The 22,181-nt window shown below is 42.7% G+C and overlaps 1 protein-coding gene across 1 annotated transcript; it reads left to right on the top strand.

The window, feature by feature from the left end:
* The first annotated feature begins 1,689 nt into the window (after positions 1–1,689).
* On the top strand, positions 1,690–21,525 carry LOC121578038 (WD repeat-containing protein 1-like). Its single transcript, XM_041892087.2, has 15 exons — positions 1,690–1,875; positions 2,653–2,774; positions 2,986–3,076; positions 3,364–3,511; positions 4,209–4,389; positions 8,524–8,601; positions 9,131–9,211; positions 11,496–11,729; positions 12,245–12,332; positions 12,702–12,858; positions 13,910–13,997; positions 14,191–14,301; positions 19,579–19,752; positions 20,032–20,176; positions 20,785–21,525. The coding sequence occupies exons 1-15, from the start codon at positions 1,860–1,862 to the stop codon at positions 20,889–20,891; spliced, it is 1,821 nt and encodes a 606-aa protein (XP_041748021.1). The 5' UTR covers positions 1,690–1,859; the 3' UTR covers positions 20,892–21,525.
* The last annotated feature ends 656 nt before the right edge of the window (positions 21,526–22,181 follow it).

Raw genomic sequence — 22,181 nt, 5'->3', positions numbered from 1 at the left:
CTTTGTGTTGCATTGTATAAAGTAATGCTGAAAACTCTGTTTTGATCCCCTTTTCAACTGTCTCCATAAGAGGCAACTGAAATGGGTCCATGCATGTAGCTTGAGCAGATACCAGCTATCTCTGTGTTTAATAAACTGCCTTTTGCTTAAACATATTCCTCTCCGTCTAGCGTCGTTGGTTCTGTACTTCCTCTCCTGTATGGTTTCACCAACAGTAGCATCCACATGAATGTAGTAGTGTTTAGAAACATATATTATTTTTACAATATTTTTACAATAAAAGTGACTCCAAAATGACACGTACAAAAAGTGCTGTAATTTCTAAACGGTTCACACGATATGGATTAAAATACCCTCTAATTAAAGCTGGCGGCAGTCTGCACTTTAACCTTAGTCATTGTATCATTTCAAATCCAAGTGCTGGAGTACAGAGACAAAACAACAACCAATGTGTCACTTTCCCAATACTTTTGGAGCTCACTGTATTTAGCATGCTCCAAACACCTGTGTTACATAAGCGTAACTCGGGAAGTCTAGTGGAAGTGTAGTTTCGTCGGATAGAGGCATCCATAGCTGTATGGATCTGTGCAAAACTGCTACAGTAAGTTTTTTTATTTGAAGGATTATTTCTCGCTGATGAAAGCCGTATCACAAGCAATGATTTTTGACGTTAAAACACAGCTTTGGGATTGTAGTTCACATGAGGCAATCGTGGGTGAAGCTAATGGCTGAGAACTGTAGGGAGAAGGCAGAAGAGCTAGTACTGGCCTGGGTACCAAAAGGGATACCTGGGGATCCCCCATCCCACATTGGAATGTGCTGGGTACCAATGGCTGGAATGGAGTGAATCACAGGAGGTTGGTGGCACCTTAATTGGAGAGGACTGGCTCGTGGTAATGGTTGGAGCAGAATAAGTGGAATGGTATCAAATACGTCAAACACATAGTTTCCATGTGTTTAATGCCATTCGCTCCGTTCCAGCCATTATTATGAGCCGTCCTCCCCTCAGCAGCCTCCACTGGTCAGTGAATGGAATAGTATGAAAACAGGGGTTAGGCCAGTAACCGAAAGGTCGCTGGTTCAAATCCTTGAGCCGATTAAACATCTGTCGACGTGTCCTTGAGCAAGGCACTTAACCTTAATTGCTCCTGTAAAGTCGCTCTGGATAAGAGCGTCTGCTAAATCAGGGTTTCCCAAATTCGGTCCTGGGGCCCTCCCCTGGGTGCACATTTAGTTTTTTTTATCCTAGCACTACACAGCTGATTCAAATAATCAAAGCTTGATGATGAGTTGGTTATTTGAACCAGCTGTGTAGTGCTAGGGCAAAAACCAAAACGTGCACCCAGGGGGGGCCCCAGGACCCTATCCTAAATGACTCAAATGTAAAATATGGAAACCATGTGTTTGATACCATTCCATTAATTCCGTTCCAGCCATTACAATGAGCCCGTCCTCCCAAATTAAGGTGCCGCCTGTGCTGGGGATCCCACATTCCCGCAGTGCTGATGCTTGCATAGCTGCGTGAGTGTGTTAGGTTTTAAAATAATTATTTTTACCTATTTGTCATCACATTGATTCCATAACCTCAGGTAAAGTGTGTTTTTCCTTGTTGGGTGTCTTCTTTGAATTACTTGACTATTCAAGTAAACGTCATTTCCTCGACAGGCAAGTGAGCGCAAGTCTAGTGGGCGACAGCTGCTCCCGTCGAAGCCGAGTTTACTATATATGGGCAAAGCCAGGCATACCGAGAGTGGCGTTCGCTTCCGTGTTTGTGCGATTAGCAGAGTCTAGACCAGCCGGTGGATAAGGGAGGTTTGGCGTTTCATTCATTCGGAGGAATTAATACAAAATCAGCGAATATGTCCTATGAATTGAGTAAGTCGTTTTTATTAGTTATTTTCCTTTTTGAAAGAATATACATTAAAGATGGACATTTTAATCGTTTCCTCAGTACAAATAAAGTACTTCACCACAGAGAGAAACTGCTAGCTAGCTAACTACGTGTGTAAACACTAACCTCGCCCATTCTGAATTTTCAATCACGTTTCTTGTCTTGAGACATCACGCCGCTGCTAGTGTTCTTCTGTTACTAGGTAAATAGCCACGCATTCATAATTGAGATGCCTTTCCTCTTATTGGATGGAGCTGGCAAGGGAACCTACTCGGTTTTGAAATAGCCATATTTCCTATAAACAAAATCTCAATTTCTGCACGAAATATGCAACGCATTGTTGACATGTCACAGAATGTGGGTGGGTGTGCGTGCTTTTAGCAAGTAGAGTACACAGTCGCACACAATTTACAGTATACATTTATCTGCTAACGTGTAGATAGTTAATCAGCTAAAAGCAGAGGTAGATGTCGGCCTATGTATTGTCTTTGAGACAGAAGGCAGATTTACAGGTCGTCTGCTATGCATTCCGATGGCCTGGCATCTTACATAATACAAGCTACAGTGCAATTTAGTTTGTATTAATTGATTGAAGTACAGTTCTGATTTGTGTCCGTTTTTACAGCCACTGTAGGCTGATCTTGATGTGTGGGTTATTTACCAACCAAATAGGTCAATGCCTAGACTAACCTAGACAATAATAATAATAATAATAATAATAATAATAATAATAATAATACACTTCCATGTCGTTCACACAGAGCATGTATTTGCCAGCCTCCCGCAGATGGAACGAGGAGTCGCCAAAGTCCTTGGTGGGGATCCCAAAGGCAACAACTTCCTCTACACCAATGGGAAGAGTGTCATCATCAGGAACATAGATGTAAGTCCTTAAATCTAATGAACATATCACCTGACACATTGTTGGCAGCTGATAACCTGAAACTCATAGGCCTATATTTGGGTGGGTTCATGTACAGTAAAACGTGTGATCTGGGCTGGTCAGATTTATTAAAGGATATAACCTCTTTCCCAGTCTATATTGTGTGTGAGAACCTGCACTAACGTTAGAGTTTTGCCTTCATCTCTGACAGAACCCTGCCATAGCTGACATCTACACCGAGCACCCTCATCAAGTTACTGTTGCCAAGTACGCTCCCAGTGGCTTCTATATTGCATCTGGAGGTAGCTAGATATTTATGACCTACTTGTTGTGTGTATGTACTGACATGTATGTGTAACTGATAGATGCGCGCACAGACACTACATGTTAATGTATGTAAATTTGTAATGGATTTGTCTTAATTGTGAATGGTGACAAGACCTGTACCTAGAGTGACCTGTACCTAGTCTTCTCATGCATGTGGGTTCTTTGGAGAACATATCTCATTTGCAGAGAGCCAACTGGGCAGAGATCATTTTCATGGTAGTGATGCCAAATCCACAACGTTTAAATATAATGTTTCCTACAGATGTGTCTGGTAAGATCCGTATCTGGGACACTACCCAGAAGGAGCACCTTCTGAAGTACGAGTACCAGCCTTTCGGGGGGAAAATCAAGGACATTGCCTGGACTGAGGACAGCAAAAGGATTGCTTGTGTGGGAGAGGGACGTGAGAAGTAAGTCTGTAGGGCCTAGTTCAGACCTCAAGCAGGACAGGGACATGGAGCCTGCGCCGTTATCTTCCAAATAAGCTCTCTGGTCCTGCTAACGGTGCAGCATTTACACTTTGGCGAACAGTGGTTGTACATCATTGAGGATTGTATAAGCTTTAGGTCAGATGTCAACAACACGTTACAGTGTGTGCAGGTCTTTGTTCCACATCAGCAATAACATTCTGGAATCATGATCTGCCGAATCAGGGTTGTTCAGTAGGCATAAGACTGAAACTAAAATTAACATCCGTAATGGGTTTGTTCAGGTGACGCCTCCTTTGTTAAAATTGTTTCCTCCCATTTTTGTGTCTTCTGGACATGTCCCCAGCATGTTGGGGCTTGGCTGGAACAAAAGCTACAGCTCTCAGAACCCTAGTGGCTAACCCTGTTGTGAACATTCCAGTATCTGACATGAATTGAATATTCCATTACTTGACTTGATCATTGCTTGAACCCCCTTAAAATGAGATTTCAGGACATGTCAGAAGATGAATACAAAAACAACATTCACCCCAGATTTTCATAACTCTCCTAAAACTTGGATAAGGTGCATGTCTCTCACCTATACACTTGTGAATTATTTGCTTCTGTCTAGTGAATCGCTGCACGTTGTTCATCGCGTCCTGTCCCACTTTGTAAATGTGTGTGTTCTTCCTTCCAGGTTCGGGGCTGTGTTCCTGTGGGACACTGGCTCCTCAGTGGGAGAGATCTCAGGCCACTCCAAAATCATCAACAGTGTGGACATCAAGCAGACTCGCCCCTACCGCCTCATCACCGGCAGTGATGACAACTGTGGGGCCTTCTTCGAGGGACCGCCTTTCAAGTTCAAGTTCTCAAGCACAGTGAGTGGCCTTTTCTCAATGAGATATTCTCAACTCGTGCGTCTCTGGCCTCCTCCTAGAAAAAGGTAATCAAGCAGAGGTGGAGAGGGAAAGTGGACGAAAATGTGCTTGCATGAAATTACTCCAATTGCGCATCATCAGGCAAATTACATTGTGTAATCCCAAAATAAATGTAGAAAGTGATAAATGTTGCTAGTTGTGCAAGACATTTTATAGATAAAAGGATTAGTAGCATATCGTTTTTAAATGTTTGCATTTACGATTCGCTGATTTCAAAGGGGTGTGGCAGATTTCAAAACTCTTCCGCAAAAGGACTCGGGTAGGATATACTTGCGCTTCCTCGCCAAAAGGAGGCTATCGACGAGGGAAGGACTGTCTTCCGTTTGGCTATTAACTAATTGACACGCCACTTGACCACTTATCGGTTGTCGGGTTACGGAGAGAGCGCAGAGTACAGACTTTTTCCCAAATTAGAAAAGGCCAATGTGTCTGAGGTTTCTGAAGAAATTTGGGAATCTGTTCTGAATGTCCCATCGGGGTATGTGGTTGGGAGAGAATTGCCTACAGGTCTCCAGTGTTTTTTCCTTTTTCTTTCATGAGTATTGCCTTTTGATACTATGTACCTTTATTCACTTGGTTAGCCCTGTCGTGAGCACAGACGGAAGCTATACATTTGATGACCATGGAAGCATCAGTGTGTAGGAGTCAAGGCAACTTTGGTTTCTTGTAAAAGAGCGAAAGGAGATTTTCACTGTCTCGGTCACTTAGCTCGTGGTGCTGAGCTGGTGGCATTAGTCTGGTCAACATGTTGCAGAATTTCTCTATTAAAACACAAAAGCTGAGTATTTCTGAGGCTTTAATGTAGGGCTGGAAATTGCCAGGGACCTCATGATAGGATATTACCACGATACTTTAGTGCTGATATGTATTTCGACTATCACGATTCACACAAGTCTATGTATTGCGACTCGATACTGCACATTTATTTTGCGATTTGTTGTTCAAAACATATTGCTCACCATATGTTTTTCCTGAGGGACAAGAGCGAGCCATGAGAAAGCAAGTTTTGATCAGTCATGGAAATAAAAGTGCTTAAACAAATTGGCTCACTATTTAAAAAGAAGATGGAGAGCAAGCTATGAAGGACAAATACTGGAGTTTTGGTGCAGGTACGTCCGACTAGCCCAAAAATAATATCCTACTGTATTTAATTTTTTTACCCCATCACTACTTTAAAGAGGGTTCCAGAACAGCAACCAACATATTGTGGTCAAGGTGAAGTACACTCTGGTCTTGGGCCTATATATTTACAGTGCATTCAGAAAGTATTCAGACCCCTTGACTTTTTCCACATTTTGTTACATTACAGCCTTATTCTAAAATGGATTAAATAAATATTTTTCCTCAATCTACACACAATACCCCATAATAACAAAGCGAAAACAGGTTTTTAGAAAATGTTGCACATTTATTAAAAATAAACAGACCTTTATTTACATAAGTATTCAGACCCTTTGCTATGACACTCGAAATTGAACACAGGTGCATCCTGTTTCCATTGATCATCCTTGAGATGTTTCTTCAACTTGATTGGAGTCCACCTGTGGTAAATTCAATTGATTGTACATGATTTGGAAAGGCACACACCTGTCTCTATAAGGTCCCACAGTTGACAGTGCATGTCAGAGCATAAACCAAGCCATGAGGTTGAAGGAATTGTCCGTAGAGCTCAGAGACGGGATTGTGTCAAGGCACAGATCTGGGGAAGGGTACCAAAAAATGTCTGCAGCATTGAATGTCCTCAACCTAGTGGCCTCCATCATTCTTAAATGGAAGATGTTTGGAACCACCAAGTCCTTTCCTAGAGCTTGCCGCCCGAACAAACTGAACAATCGGGGGGAGAAGGGCCTTGGTCAGTGAGGTGCCCAAGGACCCGATGGTCACTCTGACAGAGCTCCAGAGTTCCTCTGTGGAGATGGGAGAAACTTCCAGAAGGACAACCATCTCCGCAGCACTCCACCAATTAGGCCTTTATGGTAGAGTGGCCAGACGGAAGCCACTCCTCAGTAAAAGGCACATGACAGACCGCTTGGCGTTTCCCAAAAGGCACTTAAGGACTCTCAGACCATGAGAAACAATATTCTCTGGTCTGATTAAACCAAGATTGAACTCTTTGGCCTGAATTCCAAGCTTCACGTCTGGAGGAATACTGGCACCATCCCCACGGTGAAGCGTGGTGGCAGCATCATGCTGTGGGGATGTTTTTCAGTGGCAGGGACTGGGAGACTAGTCAGGATCGAGGCAAAGATGAACGGAGCAAAGTAGTAAGAGATCCTTGATGAAAACCTGCTCCAGAGCATTCAGGACCTCAGACTGGGGTGAAGGTTCACCTTCCAACAGGACAACGACCCTAAGCACACAGCCAAGACAACACAGGAGTGCCTTCGGGACAAGTCTCAATGTCCTTGAGTGGCCCAGCCAGAGCCCAGACTTGAACCCGATCGATCATCTCTGGAGAGACCTGAAAATAGCTGTGCAGTGACGTTCCCATCCAACCTGACAGAGCTTGAGAGGATCTGCAGAGAAGAATGGGAGAAACTCTCCAAATACAGGTGTGCCAAGCTTGTAGCGTCATACCCAAGAAGACTTGAGGCTGTAATCGCTGCCAAAGGTGCTTCAACAAAGTACTGAGGAAAGGGTCTGAATACTTATGTAAATGTGATATTTCATTTTTTGGGGGGGATAAATGTGCAAACATTTCTAAAAACCTGTTTCTTTCATTATGGGGTATTGTGTGTAGATTGAGGGGGAAAAAGTAATATCTTTTTTTAGAATAATTCTGTAACATAACAAAATGTGGAAAGTCAATGTGGAAAGTCAAGGGGAAAGTCACTACCTGTTTTGGAGCAGTCAGCTTTCCCACAAAATGCCCTTTTTAGCAAGAAACTTTTGGAATGCTGTGTGTCTTGACTTGGGTTCGCTACAGGCTACCACCTTGGGCCAAGTCCATACACATTCAGTGCTTACAAATTTACATTTTAGTCCTATAGGCCAATTTAGCAAAAAATATGGTAAGGGGGGAGACTGCCCCAATAAAAATAAATGTTTTTGTTTAATTTGGGTAGAGCTAAATGGCTGGCTTTGGCCTATATTCACAAATCACAGAAACCTTAGCAATGAGCTGAAAAATAAACAAACACACTGTTCATAGGCCCGTTTACTCTACTGCCATTATTTATTTAACCAGGAAAAGCCCATTGAGACCCAGAGTCTCTCTTTTTCACGGGAGACCTGGCCAAGAAGGCAGCAACAATCAATACGTTACAGAATTAAAACATACTACAATTCAACAACATGATCCAGCCCCCCCAAAAAAGCATTTACACTCCCTTGTAACAGATACTTTTATTAAACACACAACCTCACTCTAGTAGAGATTAAATTTCTTCTGCTGTAGAGATGGTAGTGCTGAACATTATACCATTTGGTCTATTAGTTAGGACGCAAATGGGATACACCTTTCAATCAGTAATTTAATATGTGGTCTCAATAGTCAAACAAGGCAAGATAATGTGTTATCAGTTTGTCAGAATGTTGCAGTCTCTGTTCAAGCACATCTAATTCAACTAATCTCATAAGAGCATTGCGTTTAGATAAAGTATTTTGGCACTGCGCCGACTTGCTGCTGAAAACACTTGTTGGGTTTGTTGGTGCCAGTCTGAGCTCCGTGTAGGCTTGTTCCCATGACGTTTCATCAGAGACTACACGACAAGTGAGACTTCTGAGATCTACTATATGGGTGTCACTGCTGGTTGAAAAGGGAGCCTTATGTAACGAAACAACAGAAGAATTTCCGCTAAGGGTCTCCAGAAGTAGGTTGTCCCTTCTGTTTGTGTATATTCTCTTTAAAAGAGAAGGGAGTTGTAGAAAGCTGGGTCAATGAGTTAGTCATGTAACTTCATATTTTCAAGAAAGACTTGGTATAATTGCTTGACAACAACCAATCTACAAATTGAGCTTTCTTAAATTAACCAGAAAATCAAGAGTTCTATGCAGCTGGCTTAAGTAATAGTCCTGTGTTTTGGAAAAGCCCAAAAGTATCTAACGATCTCTCCCATCTCTACCCCATCCTAGGACCACAGCCGGTTTGTCAACTGCGTGCGTTTCTCTCCAGACGGGAACCGCTTCTGTACGGCTGGCGCTGATGGTCAGGTGAGTCCAATAGCTACCAGAGCTGCTCCATGGTCAGGAACCCAGCATCACTAAGGTGGTCTCAGAACCCACGACCGACGGTAGAACATTGACAGCCTGTCTCAATTCTTCTAGAATTTTATTTTATACTGAACAAAAATATAAACGCAACACGTAAAGTGTTGGTCCCATGTTTCATGAGCTGAAATAAAAGATCCCAGAAATGTTCCATATGCACAAAAAGCTTATTCTCTCAAATTCTGTGCGCATTTCTCCTTTGCCAAGATGACCCCATCAGGTGTGGCATATCAAGAAGCTGATTAAACGGCATGATCAGTATATTTTAGTGTGTGTGGTGGAGGGGAATAGAAGTACAGTAGAAATCAGCTGTGAATTAGCACGTTACGTCAGAGATTTTCTAGTGAACCCACAAGAATTGCTGACTGTAGGTCAGTAGTAGACAGATGTGTTTCTACCTGGATGTTGAAATGCAATTTTACCCTACAGTACTGGTTCTTACTAGAAGTGTCACATTACCCTGTTTTCCTAGATCTTCCTATACGACGGAAAGACGGGCGAGAAGATTGGGGCTCTGGGCGGCGCGAAGGCCCACGAAGGAGGAGTCTATGCCGTAAGTATCTCCACAGCTTTTGTGGAGTTTCTCTTTTCGTTCAACTTTGCCTGGTGGTTTGAGACTTGTAGTCATGGGGTTTTTACTTCAGCCTGCTGAGAATGGAAACTTCAGTCTTTTGATCCTTCAGCATAACTCGTCAGGCTTCACTGCTGAGAGGGGTGAACACCCAGTCAAGATTAAAGCTGCCATGCAGTTGCTAGAGGACTTGAACGTAAACAAACTAAATGGATGCTTTCCTTTTCAAATTAGAAGTGCAATGTGTTCCTGTGAAAAAGAAGCCAGACATTCTTGTATCCCCCACATTTTAAAACATCACTCCTCGAAATTTCACTTGGCATGCCCCAACAATATTTGATTTCCAGGAATTTGAATTGGTGAAGCAGTATAACGACATAATTAGACTGTGTACAGTTGAAGTCGGAAGTTTACATACACCTTAGCCAAATACATTCAAACTCAGTTTTTCACAATTCCTGACATTTAATCCTAGTAAAAATTCCCTGTCTTAGGTCAGTTAGGATCACCACTTTATTTTAAGAATGTGAAATGTCAGAATAATAATAGAATGATTTATTTAATCACATTCCCAGTGGGTCAGAAGTTTACATACACTCAATTAGTATTTGGTAGCATTGCCTTTAAATTGTTTAACTTGGGTCGAACGTTTCGGGTAGCCTTCCACAAGCTTCCCACAATAAGTTGGGAGAATCTTGGCCCTGACAGAGCTGGTGTAACTGAGTCAGGTTTGTAGGCCTCCTTGCTCACACATGCTTTTTCAGTTCTGCCCACACATTTTCTATAGGATTGAGGTCAGGGAATTGTGATGGCCACTCCAATACCTTGACTTTGTTGTCCTTAAGCCATTTTGGCACAACTTTGGAAGTATGCTTGGGGTCATTGTCCATTTGGAAGACCCATTTGCAACCAAGCTTTAACTTCCTGACTGATGTCTTAAGATGTTGCTTCAATATATCCACATAATTTTCCTTCCTCATGATGCCATCTATTTTGTGAAGCGCACCAGTCCCTCCTGCAGCAAAGCACCCCCACAGCATGATGCTGCCACCCCCGTGCTTCACGGTTGGGATGGTGTTCTTTGGCTTGCAAGTAACCCCCTTTTTCCTCCAAACATAACAATGGTCATTATGGCCAAATAGTTATATTTTTGTTTCATCAGACCAGAGGACATTTATCCAAAAAGTACGATCTTTGTCCCCATGTGCAGTTGCAAACCGTAGTCTGGCTTTTTTAAGGCGGTTTTGGAGCAGTTGTTTCTTCCTTGCTGAGCGGCCTTTCAGTTTGTCGATATAGGACTTGTTTTACTGTGGATATAGATACTTTTGTACCTATTTCCCTCAGCATCTTCAAGGTCCTTTGCTGTTGTTTTGGGATTGATTTGCACTTTTCGCACCAAAGTACGTTCATCTCTAGGAGACAGAACGCGTCTCCTTCCTGAGCGGTATGACGGCTGCGTGGTCCCATGGTGTTTATACTTGCGTACTATTGTTTGTACAGATGAACGTGGTACCTTCAGGCGTTTGGAAATTGCTCCCAAGGATGAACCATACTTGTGGAGGTCTACAATTTTTTTTCTGAGGTCTTGGCTGATTTCTGTTGATTTTCCCATGATGTCAAGCAAAGAGGCACTGAGTTTGAAGGTAGGCCTTGAAATACATCCACAGGTCTACCTCCAATTGACTCAAAGGATGTCAGTTAGCCTATCAGAAGCTTCTAAAGTCATGACATGTTTAAAGGCACCATCAACTTAGTGTATGTAAACTTCTGACCCACTGCAATTGCGATACAGTGAAATAATCTGTCTGTAAACAATTGTTGGAAAAATTACTGGTCATGCACAAAGTAGATGTCCTAACCGACTTGCCAAAACTATAGTTGGTTAACAAGAAATGTGTGGAGTGGTTGAAAAATGAGTTTGAATGACTCCAACCTAAGTGTATGTAAACTTCCGACTTCAACTGTATATAATGTAGCCCGTCACTGGCATATCGGACCCGGGATTCTAACCCACAACATGACATACTCTGCAATGCAGTGTTGGAATGTCTAGCTCCAGGGTAACTGTACTTCAGGTCTCAGGAAGACCGTAGTGATGCTTACTTAGCCAACTGCTAAATAAAATGCATGGGACTGTACATTTTGCATTACCAAAGAGAAACTATAGCGGCACAGGTTTCTTCTGAAAGCATTGTGATAACCGACAGTGACGCGATGCCTCCCATTTGTGAACCCTGGTCCACTCCTTCCGTCTGTTCTCCTTCAGGTGAGCTGGAGCCCTGATAGCTCCCAGCTCATCTCTGCCTCAGGTGACAAGACTGTGAAGCTGTGGGACGTGGGCACCAGCACGGCCCTCACCACCTTCAACATGGGCGCCGACGTCATGGACCAGCAGCTGGGCTGCCTGTGGCAGAAGGACCACCTGCTCAGCGTCTCCCTGTCGGGCTACATCAACTACCTGGACAAGAGCAACCCCGACCGGCCACTCCGCACCATCAAGGTCCGCCTAAAGCTTCTTTCACACTACACTGTTTTCAGAATGTAATATAGTGTAGTGTGAACATCTTAGAGTTGGGGATCCAGTTTTAAAAACCCCACAAAAAAAACAATTTGGACACAACTGGCAGGCTTAATCTCCTGATATTGACGCTCTGTCCAGAAATGGTACCTAGCTTATCATGATAAGTCAGCTATCTATGAACATTATCTTTATCCTGATCACAAAATCTTCCATAAAGTTGTCTTCAGGTCACTTGTTACTCAACACAAGCAAGTAGTTCAGTAACTAGAAAGGAGATGGCATACAAGTGGCTTTATCAGCATTCATCAAAATTCAATAGTTCATTTGACAGTTTTCTGGAGACCGATGAAATTTCTAATTGATTAGAAATGCTGAATTCGTGCCAAAACTCAAAGTATCACAACTGCGATGCTTTTGAGTCAAACAGAATTAATGTTTTTCTCGACTATTTGACAGTGTGCTAAACAATAAATCTCTCATTATATGCCTTACAGGGTCACAGCAAATCCATTCAGTCCTTGACAGTTCACAAAAATGAGGGGCGGGCTTACATCTACTCGGGCAGCCATGACGGGCACATCAATATCCTTTCACTGGGAAGATGAAGGCATGCTGTGTCAACACTGAGGCCTGTTAATGATGAACTGTGCTTTCTGCAGAGTCCATTTCCCCTGAATGAATGGGACTTATCTAGGTGGTTGGCATTTGAAACACAAGGAGGCTAATAAATTGGCCACAATGAAGACTCACATTAAACGTAATAGCCATGTCTGCTTAGGTTCCACTACAAATGTAGTGCACATAACTGCTGCTAATGTCCTTGTCTGTTAGTTTAACAAGAGGCCCACACCATCAATGTTATGGTCCCTTGCGTTATTTAAGCTCATGTTAAGATCCGCTCCGCTGCCCTCTCCTGGTGTCAGTCAGACGATCCTTAACTATGGCCTCCACATTACTGGGATGCAGAGACCGGGGAGAACGACTGCTTCTCAGGGAAGGGCCACAGCAACCTGGTCACCAAGATGGTGGTGGACGAGGCCGACCAGCTGGTGACCTGCAGCATGGATGACACGGTTCGCTTCACAAGCATGACCAAGAAAGAATACAGGTGGGTCCAGAAGTGTTCTACTTAGGGTAGAAGACCACAAGCGCACTTAGCATAGTGTGGGATTTGGGATTTATGCTGATGAGATTAAAAGACATGAGAGATTTCACTGAAATATTTATTCTGAATTTCTTAGTTCTCTCTTAATTCTAGTGAGGGTAGCTTTGTAATAATACTGCTTCCTTTTAAGGTTCACTGTCATTGGACAAGCTAGAGCAGTTGTGATGTCGTACTTTCAGTATGTTCATTCGTAAACCAGTAGTGACATGTATACAGTGCATTCGGAAAAAAATCTATGTAATCAAAACGAAAGACTCGAGGCTGTAATCACTGCCAAAGGTCCTTCAACAAAGTACTGAGTGAAGGGTCTGAATACTTATGTAAATGTGATATTTCAGTTTTCTATTTTTTAAGCAATGTGCAAAAATTTCTATAAACCTGTTTTCGCTTTGTCATTATGGGTAATTGCGTGTAGATTGAGGAATTTTTATTTATTTAATCCATTTTAGACTAAGGCTGTAAGGTGGAAAAAGTCAAGGGGTCTGAATACTTTCCGAATGCATTGTATTTGACATCGCCTGTTCACCGGACATGCAACCTTGTCCTGGACCTGCTGTTTCGAACCTCTCGCTCTCACCGGTTGTCTTGACCTCTGAATGCGTGGCTATGAAAAGCCAACTAACATTTACTCCTGAGGTGCTGACGTGTTGCACCCTCTATAACCACTGATTATTTGACCTTGCTGGTCATCTATGACCGTTTGAACGTCTTGAAGAACGATCTGGCCTTAATTGCCATGTACTCTTATCTCTACTGGGCACAGCCAGAATAACCTGGTTCCTCTCTAGGTTTCTTCCTAGGAGCCTGCCTTTCTAGGGAGTTTTTCCTAGTCATCGTGCTTCTGCGTTGCTTGCTCTTTGGTGTTTTAGGCTGGGTTTCTGTATAAGCACTTTGTGACATCTGCTGATGTATGAAGGGATTTATAAATACATTTGATTGAAAAGGAAAGGGTACTGTGGATGGAAATGTGGTTACTAACAGTTTGTTTTTGCAGTGCTTCTAACCTGGTAAAGATGGACATCCAGCCTAAACATGTTTCCGTAGCAACAGGGGGGCTCGCATTGGCTGTGTGCATTGGACAGGTAAAAGTCCTCTCCTAATGTGTGCCAACTCATCTGTCATTCAGGCATCATAGTATGGTAGACAGTGTTGGGTGTCCAAAATAAATAAGTCATGTCATTCATAAATGGATGACACAATTACATTTACTGTCAGAATGGGCCTGTGGCTTGTCTGTTCTGGATAGTGTTAATATTGACTGTGTGCGGTCGTCAGGTGGTGTTGCTGAAGGACCAGAAGAAGGTGTTCACGCTGGACAGTCTGGACTACGAGCCGGAAGCGGGAGCCATCCACCCAGGGGGCAGCACTGTGGCAGTGGGTGGGGCAGTAAGTCTACATATAGCAACTTCATTTGAACTGGAACTATTATAGCTTAGTGTTGGATCAGAAGTAGTGTTTGATCTATTATGTTAGTGTGGGATCCGAAAGAATAGAATGTCAAGGTCTATTTGACCATGCCCTGGGTTATATTTCGTCATGCATTCTAACGTTATGTTTAAGAACTTGCATCGGGCGCTATTAAGGCCTTGGCTGCCGCTCTGACTTTTTCGACATCTTAAGTCCGCCACACTCAAAGAACCTGCGCTTCCTGACCCTCCTGCACATGTGTATGTTCTCTACTCAGAGAATGGGCTACTCAGGCAAATGGTGCTCGTTTTTAATAAAGTTAGATCAAAGCTGAATCAGTGTCTGCAAGATCACATAATGATTAGGGCTGTGGTGGTCATAATCTTGTCGGCCGGCTATTGTCATGCGAAAGCCTGCCGGTCTCATGGTAATTGACTGTTAATTAACATAAACCATCAATCAATCAATCAATTTTATTTTATATAGCCCTTCTTACATCAGCTAATATCTCGAAGTGCTGTACAGAAACCCAGCCTAAAACCCCAAACAGCTAGTAATGCAGGTGTAGAAGCACGGTGGCTAGGAAAAACTCCCTAGAAAGGCAAAACCTAGGAAGAAACCTAGAGAGGAACCAGGCTATGAGGGGTGGCCAGTCCTCTTCTGGCTGTGCCGGGTGGAGATTATAACAGAACCATGCCAAGATGTTCATAAGTGACAAGCATGGTCAAATAATAATCAGGAATAAATCTCAGTTGGCTTTTCATAGCCGATCATTAGAGTTTAAAACAGCAGGTCTGGGACAGGTAGGGGTTCCATAACCGCAGGCAGAACAGTTTAAACTGGAATAGCAGCAAGGCCAGGCGGACTGGGGACAGCAAGGAGTCACCACGGCCGGTAGTCCCGGCGTATGGTCCTAGGGCTCAGGTCTCTCAGTTGGCTTTTCATAGCCGATCATTTAGAGTTGAAAACAGCAGGTCTGGGACAGGTAGGGGTTTCGTAGCCGCAGGCAGAACAGTTGAAACTGGAATAGCAGCAAGGCCAGGCGGACTGGGGACAGCAAGGTGTCATCATGCCCGGTAGTCCTGACGTATGGTCCTAGGGGCTCAGGTTCTCAGAGAGAAAGAGAGAACGAGAGAATTAGAGAGAGCATACTTAAATTCACACAGGACACTGGATAAGACAGGAGAAGTACTCCAGGTATAACCAACTAACCCCAGCCCCCCGACACATAAACTACTGCAGCATAAATACTGGAGGCTGAGACAGGAGCGGTCCGGAGACACTGTGGCCCCATCCGAAGAAACCCCGGACAGGGCCAAACAGGAAGGATATAACCCCACCCACTCCGCCAAAGCACAGCCCCCGCACCACTAGAGGGATATCCCCAACCACCAACTTACAATCCTGAGACAAGGCCGAGTATAGCCCACAGAGGTCTCCACCACAGCACAAACCAAGGGGGGGCGCCAACCCAGACAGGAAGATCACGTCAGTAACTCAACCCACTCAAGTGACGCACCCCTCCCAGGGACGGCATGAAAGAGCACCAGCAAGCCAGTGACTCAGCCTCTGCAACAGGGTTAGAGGCAGAGAACCCCAGTGGAGAGGGGAACCGGCCCGGCAGAGACAGCAAGGGCTGTTCGTTGCTCCAGCCTTTCCGTTCACCTTCACACTCCTGGGCCAGACTACACTCAATCATATGACCTACTGAAGAGATAAGTCTTCAGTAAAGACTTAAAGGTTGAGACCGAGTCTGCGTCTCTCACATGGGTAGGCAGACTGTTCCATAAAAATGGAGATCTATAGGAGAAAGCCCTGCCTCCCGCTGTTTGCTTAGAAATTCTAGGGACAATTAGGAGGCCTGCGTCTTGTGACCGTAGCGTACGTATTGGTATGTACGGCAGGACCAACTCGGAAAGATAGGTAGGAGCAAGCCCATGTAACGCTTTATAGGTTAACAGTAAAACCTTGAAATCAGCCCTTGCCTTAACAGGAAGCCAGTGTAGGGAAGCTAGCACTGGAGTAATATGATCAAATTTCACGTTTAGCATCTCCACGCATGCCTTTGGAACATCTACATGAAAAAAAAAAGGTCAAATAAATAAATGTAATATACACCATCACAATAATTCCATTATTTATTGTAGTCAGGTCTAAAGAAACATTATGATATGAAGAAAATGTATTTCAGAAGAACCGAATATGAGTTGGCCTACTGTATGTTATCTGGATATGCTCTATGCCATAGGCTGTAGGCTTGTTCATTTAGCTGACAAGATATGCTTATAAGGCTCATGCCATTTTATATTATATGGTTTTATAGTAAGAAGAACAGAATTGAACTTAACTGAATAAAATAGAAAGGATATTTTTCCCATTCCAGAGCGATTGCGCATATGAAGTGGCTATGTTGAGCGTAAGTGATCATTTGAAACAGGTCCTATATGCTGGATTTAGAGTTATTTAGCAACTTTAGTTGTGAATGATACAAACCTTAGAATGTCTTAGAAATCAAAACGTGTATGGGCTGCATGATGCGACTATAGGCAAAGAAAAAAGCTTGCTCTGTTCCTTGCCTCAGGCTGCACAGCTGTTCACTCATCAAGTGATTTTATATTTTCACCCAACAGATTATTCTCAATTGAATCTTGTCTTTACTAATATGTAAAATGTGTTTCTATTTAGAATGGCCCCTTAACAAAGGGGCAGAAACAGGGGCACTGTGAAAAAATACATAATCCGTTTGCACTCGAATAGTGAAAGAGGGGCGCGCATTCCCACCGGTCCGTCTTTCAATGATGCTGGGTAGGCTTCTTCGGTTTTATAGCGGAGCATGTGCTTAATATGAGCAGCTGAGAAATAAATGTAAGAACACTTATTTAACACTTAAGTGATAATGCCAGAGAAGCCGGTGTTTGTTGGATATATTGGCACGGTTTGTCGGCCCTCGACTTTGTCTCGGGCCTAACAACACCCTTGCCAATATATCCAACAAACACCGGCTTCGAGGGCATTATCACTTTTATACAATGGGTTACCAACATATTCAAATAATGATTGACATATTTTAATTAACTTTATTTTGATTAATCTATTCGTACCATTTCATCCTTCCACAAGACATAGTCCCGACACATCTAGGGTTACTAGAGACGCGACCCAGTCATTCATTCTAAATGTTCCATTGCCCTACTGGCTGGCAATGTTCTTATCCCTTGCCTGCTTGCTCCATTTGCATTTGTTTAAGCTGTTTTTCTAGTGACATTTATTTGGATACATCCATAACAATGAGCTAATGAGGTGTGATTTCGCCTGGCATAGAGAATGTGCTCACTCGTCAGGACACTGTTGTTCAGAGGAGCTAGCCAAAAACACAGCTACAGTAACACAATCGTTTCAAACTGAAGCTGGAAAGACTGCACATTAGCTGCGTTTTTGTTTTACCTTTTTTCAATGGACATTTTTATTGTATATATCCATAAAAATGATGCCAGCTGATTCATGATTTCGACTGGCTGAGAAACGCCTTTCTGTCTCGTCCTGACTCCCGACACGTTCAATACTATGGGACAGCAGGAGATCGAATTTGAATATTGAAACGATGTTGCAAATGTCGGAGAGACAAACAGCAAGGTTTATACAAATCTCCAATGTTGAAAACTAAATGTTAGTCTAAAAGAAATGTGAGATAATGTCTAGATGCTTTTTATAGTGGAGATCAAGTTTATAAAGTGCCTGACTGGGTTGATGACAGTGGATTGCGCAGTCAGACAGAACAGTGTAAATAGGCATTTTAACATCACAGATTTAGCTGGTGGTCATTTGTGGAATAGACACCGGCTGGAACGCTGTTTTAACCAATCAGCATTCAGGATTAGACCCACCCGTTGTATAATAAGCATTAACCACTGTTTGAGGAGCATGGTCTCGCAGCGCGACAGGTGATATTCCGCCCCAAACTCTATGCCATGGGATCTCAACCCTATTCCTGCAGCTACTCAGTGCTTCATTTGGGAAACCAAGTGAAATCTGTTTGGGAACATCGATGTTTTCGCAACTAAACTTTTGACAGCGCCTCTACGCGCTCGATAAAGGAATAAAGGAGAGCAAGGAGGAGATGGAAACGCACGGTGGTGAGAGATTCTGTAGCTAAAGGTAATGTCACCCAATTAATGATACTAAATGCCCTATTATTATTCAAAATCAAATACAAATTCACTAATAATTGTAAGCCTATTTATAAGCTCTAATATGCATATGGTTGTTTTGGAATTAATCATCACCTTTTAGAAACATCCACAAAGACCATGTTTTACACTGAAATGTTTTCTTCAAATTGATCATCACAGTGAGGTGAGTTTTAAAAGCACGATACTGTTTTGATGATAAGAGTTTGTGATTTTTGATTGCATTTGCGTTGATGTCAGTGATTAGAGGGACAATAGAGCCCTGAGTACCAGGCCATTAGGCCTCAACGGTCATGTGCAATTTTACTGCGGTCATGACTGGCGTGTGGCGGTAATATGGTCACCGTTACAGCTCTAATAGGGATCACAGTATTCATAACAGAAACAAATATAATAGCATAGTTTTACGTTAATGTAAGACGAAAACACCACCGCATTCAATCGGGCAGGATAATTCTTCAAGTTCTGCTGGTAAAACATCCATGCAGCATCATTCTGCATAGTAACCATTTGATCGCAATCAGTTTTATGGGGATATGCATTTAGATCTTCTTGGAGTTAAACAGTGTTTCGAATTATGAAGTGAACGAGTTTTAGAGCAGATTGGCGTTAACAAACTGTAGCATAGCCGACTACCTGAGTATTTTGCCTAGTGGCGCGCTGTTGGGTTTTGGCCAAATGAGAGTGAAATGTGGTGTCTGTGTCTTACAATAACGTTAAACTATGCTATTTGGTTATGTTATGAATACTGTGTTCATTGTGTGATCTTGCAGACATTCAAGTTAGATCAAAGCTGACTCAAACGAGCACCATGACCGTTTGCCTGAGTAGCCTGATATACACATGCATTTAACGTGATGTGCAGAAGCTCCGGATCTTTTAGTGCAGCTGACTAAGGATCCCAACAAGTCGGATCCACAGCCACTCCGCACTATAAACCAGTGCTATGAAACTCTTCGGAACTGACACTGTTGTTCAACTGATCACTGGTTTTATTTAGGTGTGGGTCGGATCCAACTACTCTATCTCCCCTTGTCCTTTAGTATTTCTCTCTCCTTCCTCCCGGCAGGATGGGAGGGTCCGATTGTATTCCGTCCAAGGCAATACTCTGAAGGATGAGGGGAAGAGCGTGGAGGCCAAGGGGCCAGTCACAGACATGGCCTACTCCAAAGACGGAGCCTACCTGGCCGTCACTGACGAGAAGAAGGTCGTCACAGTTTTCACAGTGGCGGATGATTACTCGGTATGCAGTCTCGCGCATCCATCTCAAGCAAAACTTGCAAAAAGAGCCTAATATTAACATGTGCCATATTGATTGTCCTGAATGCTAGAATTATCTTACAATAAATGTATTCCTAAAGCCCAATGAACAGCAAATGCCATCTGGGTTTATCAATATCAATCGGTGGTAGTGTAATGCATACAATCATCCCATCAATTTGAGTGTGAGTGGAGACTTTTTTTTAATTTTATTTTTACATGTTGGATTCTGCATCCATTTCTGTTTATCCCCTTTCTACAGGTGAAAAATGATTTTTATGGACACCACGCGAAAGTAGTCACCTTGGCCTGGTCGCCCGACAACGAACACTTTGCCAGCGGTGGGATGGACATGATGGTCTACGTTTGGACAGTGAATGACGCAGACAAGAGGCTGAAGATCCCAGGTGAGGGCCAAAATAGCATCCCGAGAGAAAAGGGGGTGTGCGCACACAGAGAGAAGTGTCTGGAGTTATTTAAATCCTCTCTGTTATCATTTTCAGATATTTGAAATCATGGAAACTGAAGGTGTTGAAGGGATAATGTGTCACCACTCGACTGTGGGATGGGGTTTTAAACTGCTGATCTTTCTGTAGCAACCATTTTGACCTGGTAGCTAAATCTACCTTTTTGTGCGGGTAGTTAGATTTTTGTCAGGACAGCAAATGTTAACATTACAAAAAGGGAGGGGGGGGGGTTTATTGGGAAAATATATAAATTCACATTTTCGGTGTCTCTGTGACAATTGATGAAGTATCTTATCTTGTATTACCATTGCTGCAGAATTTTCCCAAATGTAATTATTTTCACCACCACTAGATGGCAGTAGCCTGCTTGGACACCATTATTCTAGGAATACATTCAAATGCTCACACTCTCTAGTTGAAAACCACATGCTCTAGTTTTAGCAGCAACACATACTGTATATTCACGGCCAATTCAAAAATTTTAGTCTCATGACATCTCTTGATAGCTAGTGTCACTGTAAAATGACTGTTCTCCCATCCTTTTCCAGACTCCCACAGGTTGCACCATGTCAGTGGCCTGGCCTGGCTAGATGCGCACACTCTAGTGACCACCTCCCATGACGCCAGCATCAAGCAGTGGACTCTTAAATTCTGATCTGTGCAAGACCGGATCATTAGGGACAAGGACTACTGTAGACCTCTCTCTCCCTCTTACTCGTATAATATTTTATGTATCTAATTGATGGTCTCTTGTCAGCAACCCCTGAAATTGTCAATTGTCGGTCATTGCAGGGAAAAGCTTATCTAAAACAAGAATCCCAACGCAATCTTTTTCTTTGATGCTTTTAAACGGTTCACTCATGCACGAACAAAGAAAAAGAACCCAAAAAGCAGCATTGATATTAAGCTTTTCTGGTCAAGAAAACCAATTGTAAGCTCAACATTCCAGAGGCAACAGCCTTATCTCAGTTCAAACTGAAATGCCTGTCTGTGTGGTTGGAGGGACATTTCATCTCAACTCTGTTAACTCTGAATGAAATAATATTTATGGGGAAAAAATAATTGAAAAATTGAGGTATGTTTCAGTTGCATTCCTGAATGGGATTGAGTTGAGAATGAATGGCCCTCCGATTGTGCTTGCCTATTAGTTCATGGTTTCAGCCGAGGTTGATGTTACCATTTGTATGGGAGTGAGTATTTAGCTTTTTTTGCCTCGTCTTTCTTTGACACATAACGTCAATGTCATTCAGAATGATTTCTAGTTGGAACAGATGTGATTGGGGGAGCAATGTAGGAACTTAAAACGCGAAATTAATCATGTGTACAATCGAAATGCTGTGTATTCAATGAAGCTCCTGTACTTTTTCGTTTTGCCTCACAATGCTCCCGTATCTCACTTGTTATTTTTTTGATGCTTCCGCTTTTTCCTAAGAGTGGATATGATTCATAATATTATTGACAATAATAAAAAAATGTTATTCATTTCTAGCAACTTGTCCATTTCGTGCTGCTCTTTAAAGGGATACTGCGAGGTTCTGGCAATTAATGGTGGATACCATTTTTATGTCTCTGCGTGCAGTAGGAAGGAAGTTAGCGGTAGTTTCACTAGCCAATGCCAACTAGCTTTAGTGGAATGATTTAAGTCAACAGGTACCAGACCTGGGTTCAGATAATATTTCAAATATCTCAATTACTTTCACATACAATGCCTATAGAAAGTCTACAGCCCCTTTTTAACGTTTTTCACATTATGCTGCCTTAAAATAAATCTAAAAAGGGATTAAAATAGATCAAATGGATTTAATTGTCATTTTATGTCAATGATCTACACACAATACTCACGTTAAAGTACAAGAAAAAATCCTTAACATTTGTGTAAAAGAAAAATAGGGGTTTATCTTGATTAGATTAGTATTCAACCCCCTGAGTCAATACATGTTAGAAT

This window comes from Coregonus clupeaformis, chromosome 12 (assembly GCF_020615455.1).
Source record: "Coregonus clupeaformis isolate EN_2021a chromosome 12, ASM2061545v1, whole genome shotgun sequence".
Taxonomy (NCBI): Eukaryota; Metazoa; Chordata; class Actinopteri; order Salmoniformes; family Salmonidae; genus Coregonus; species Coregonus clupeaformis.
The sequence above is the reverse complement of the archived record's forward strand: the minus strand, read 5'-3'. Positions and strand labels throughout refer to the sequence as shown.

Excerpts from the sequence above, each read along its gene's own strand:
- LOC121578038 (XM_041892087.2), top strand. Across the intron at positions 12,859-13,909 it reads ATGACCAAGAAAGAATACAG|TGCTTCTAACCTGGTAAAGA; the intron begins GTGGGTCCAGAA and ends TTGTTTTTGCAG. Across the intron at positions 14,302-19,578 it reads CTGTGGCAGTGGGTGGGGCA|GATGGGAGGGTCCGATTGTA; the intron begins GTAAGTCTACAT and ends TCCTCCCGGCAG.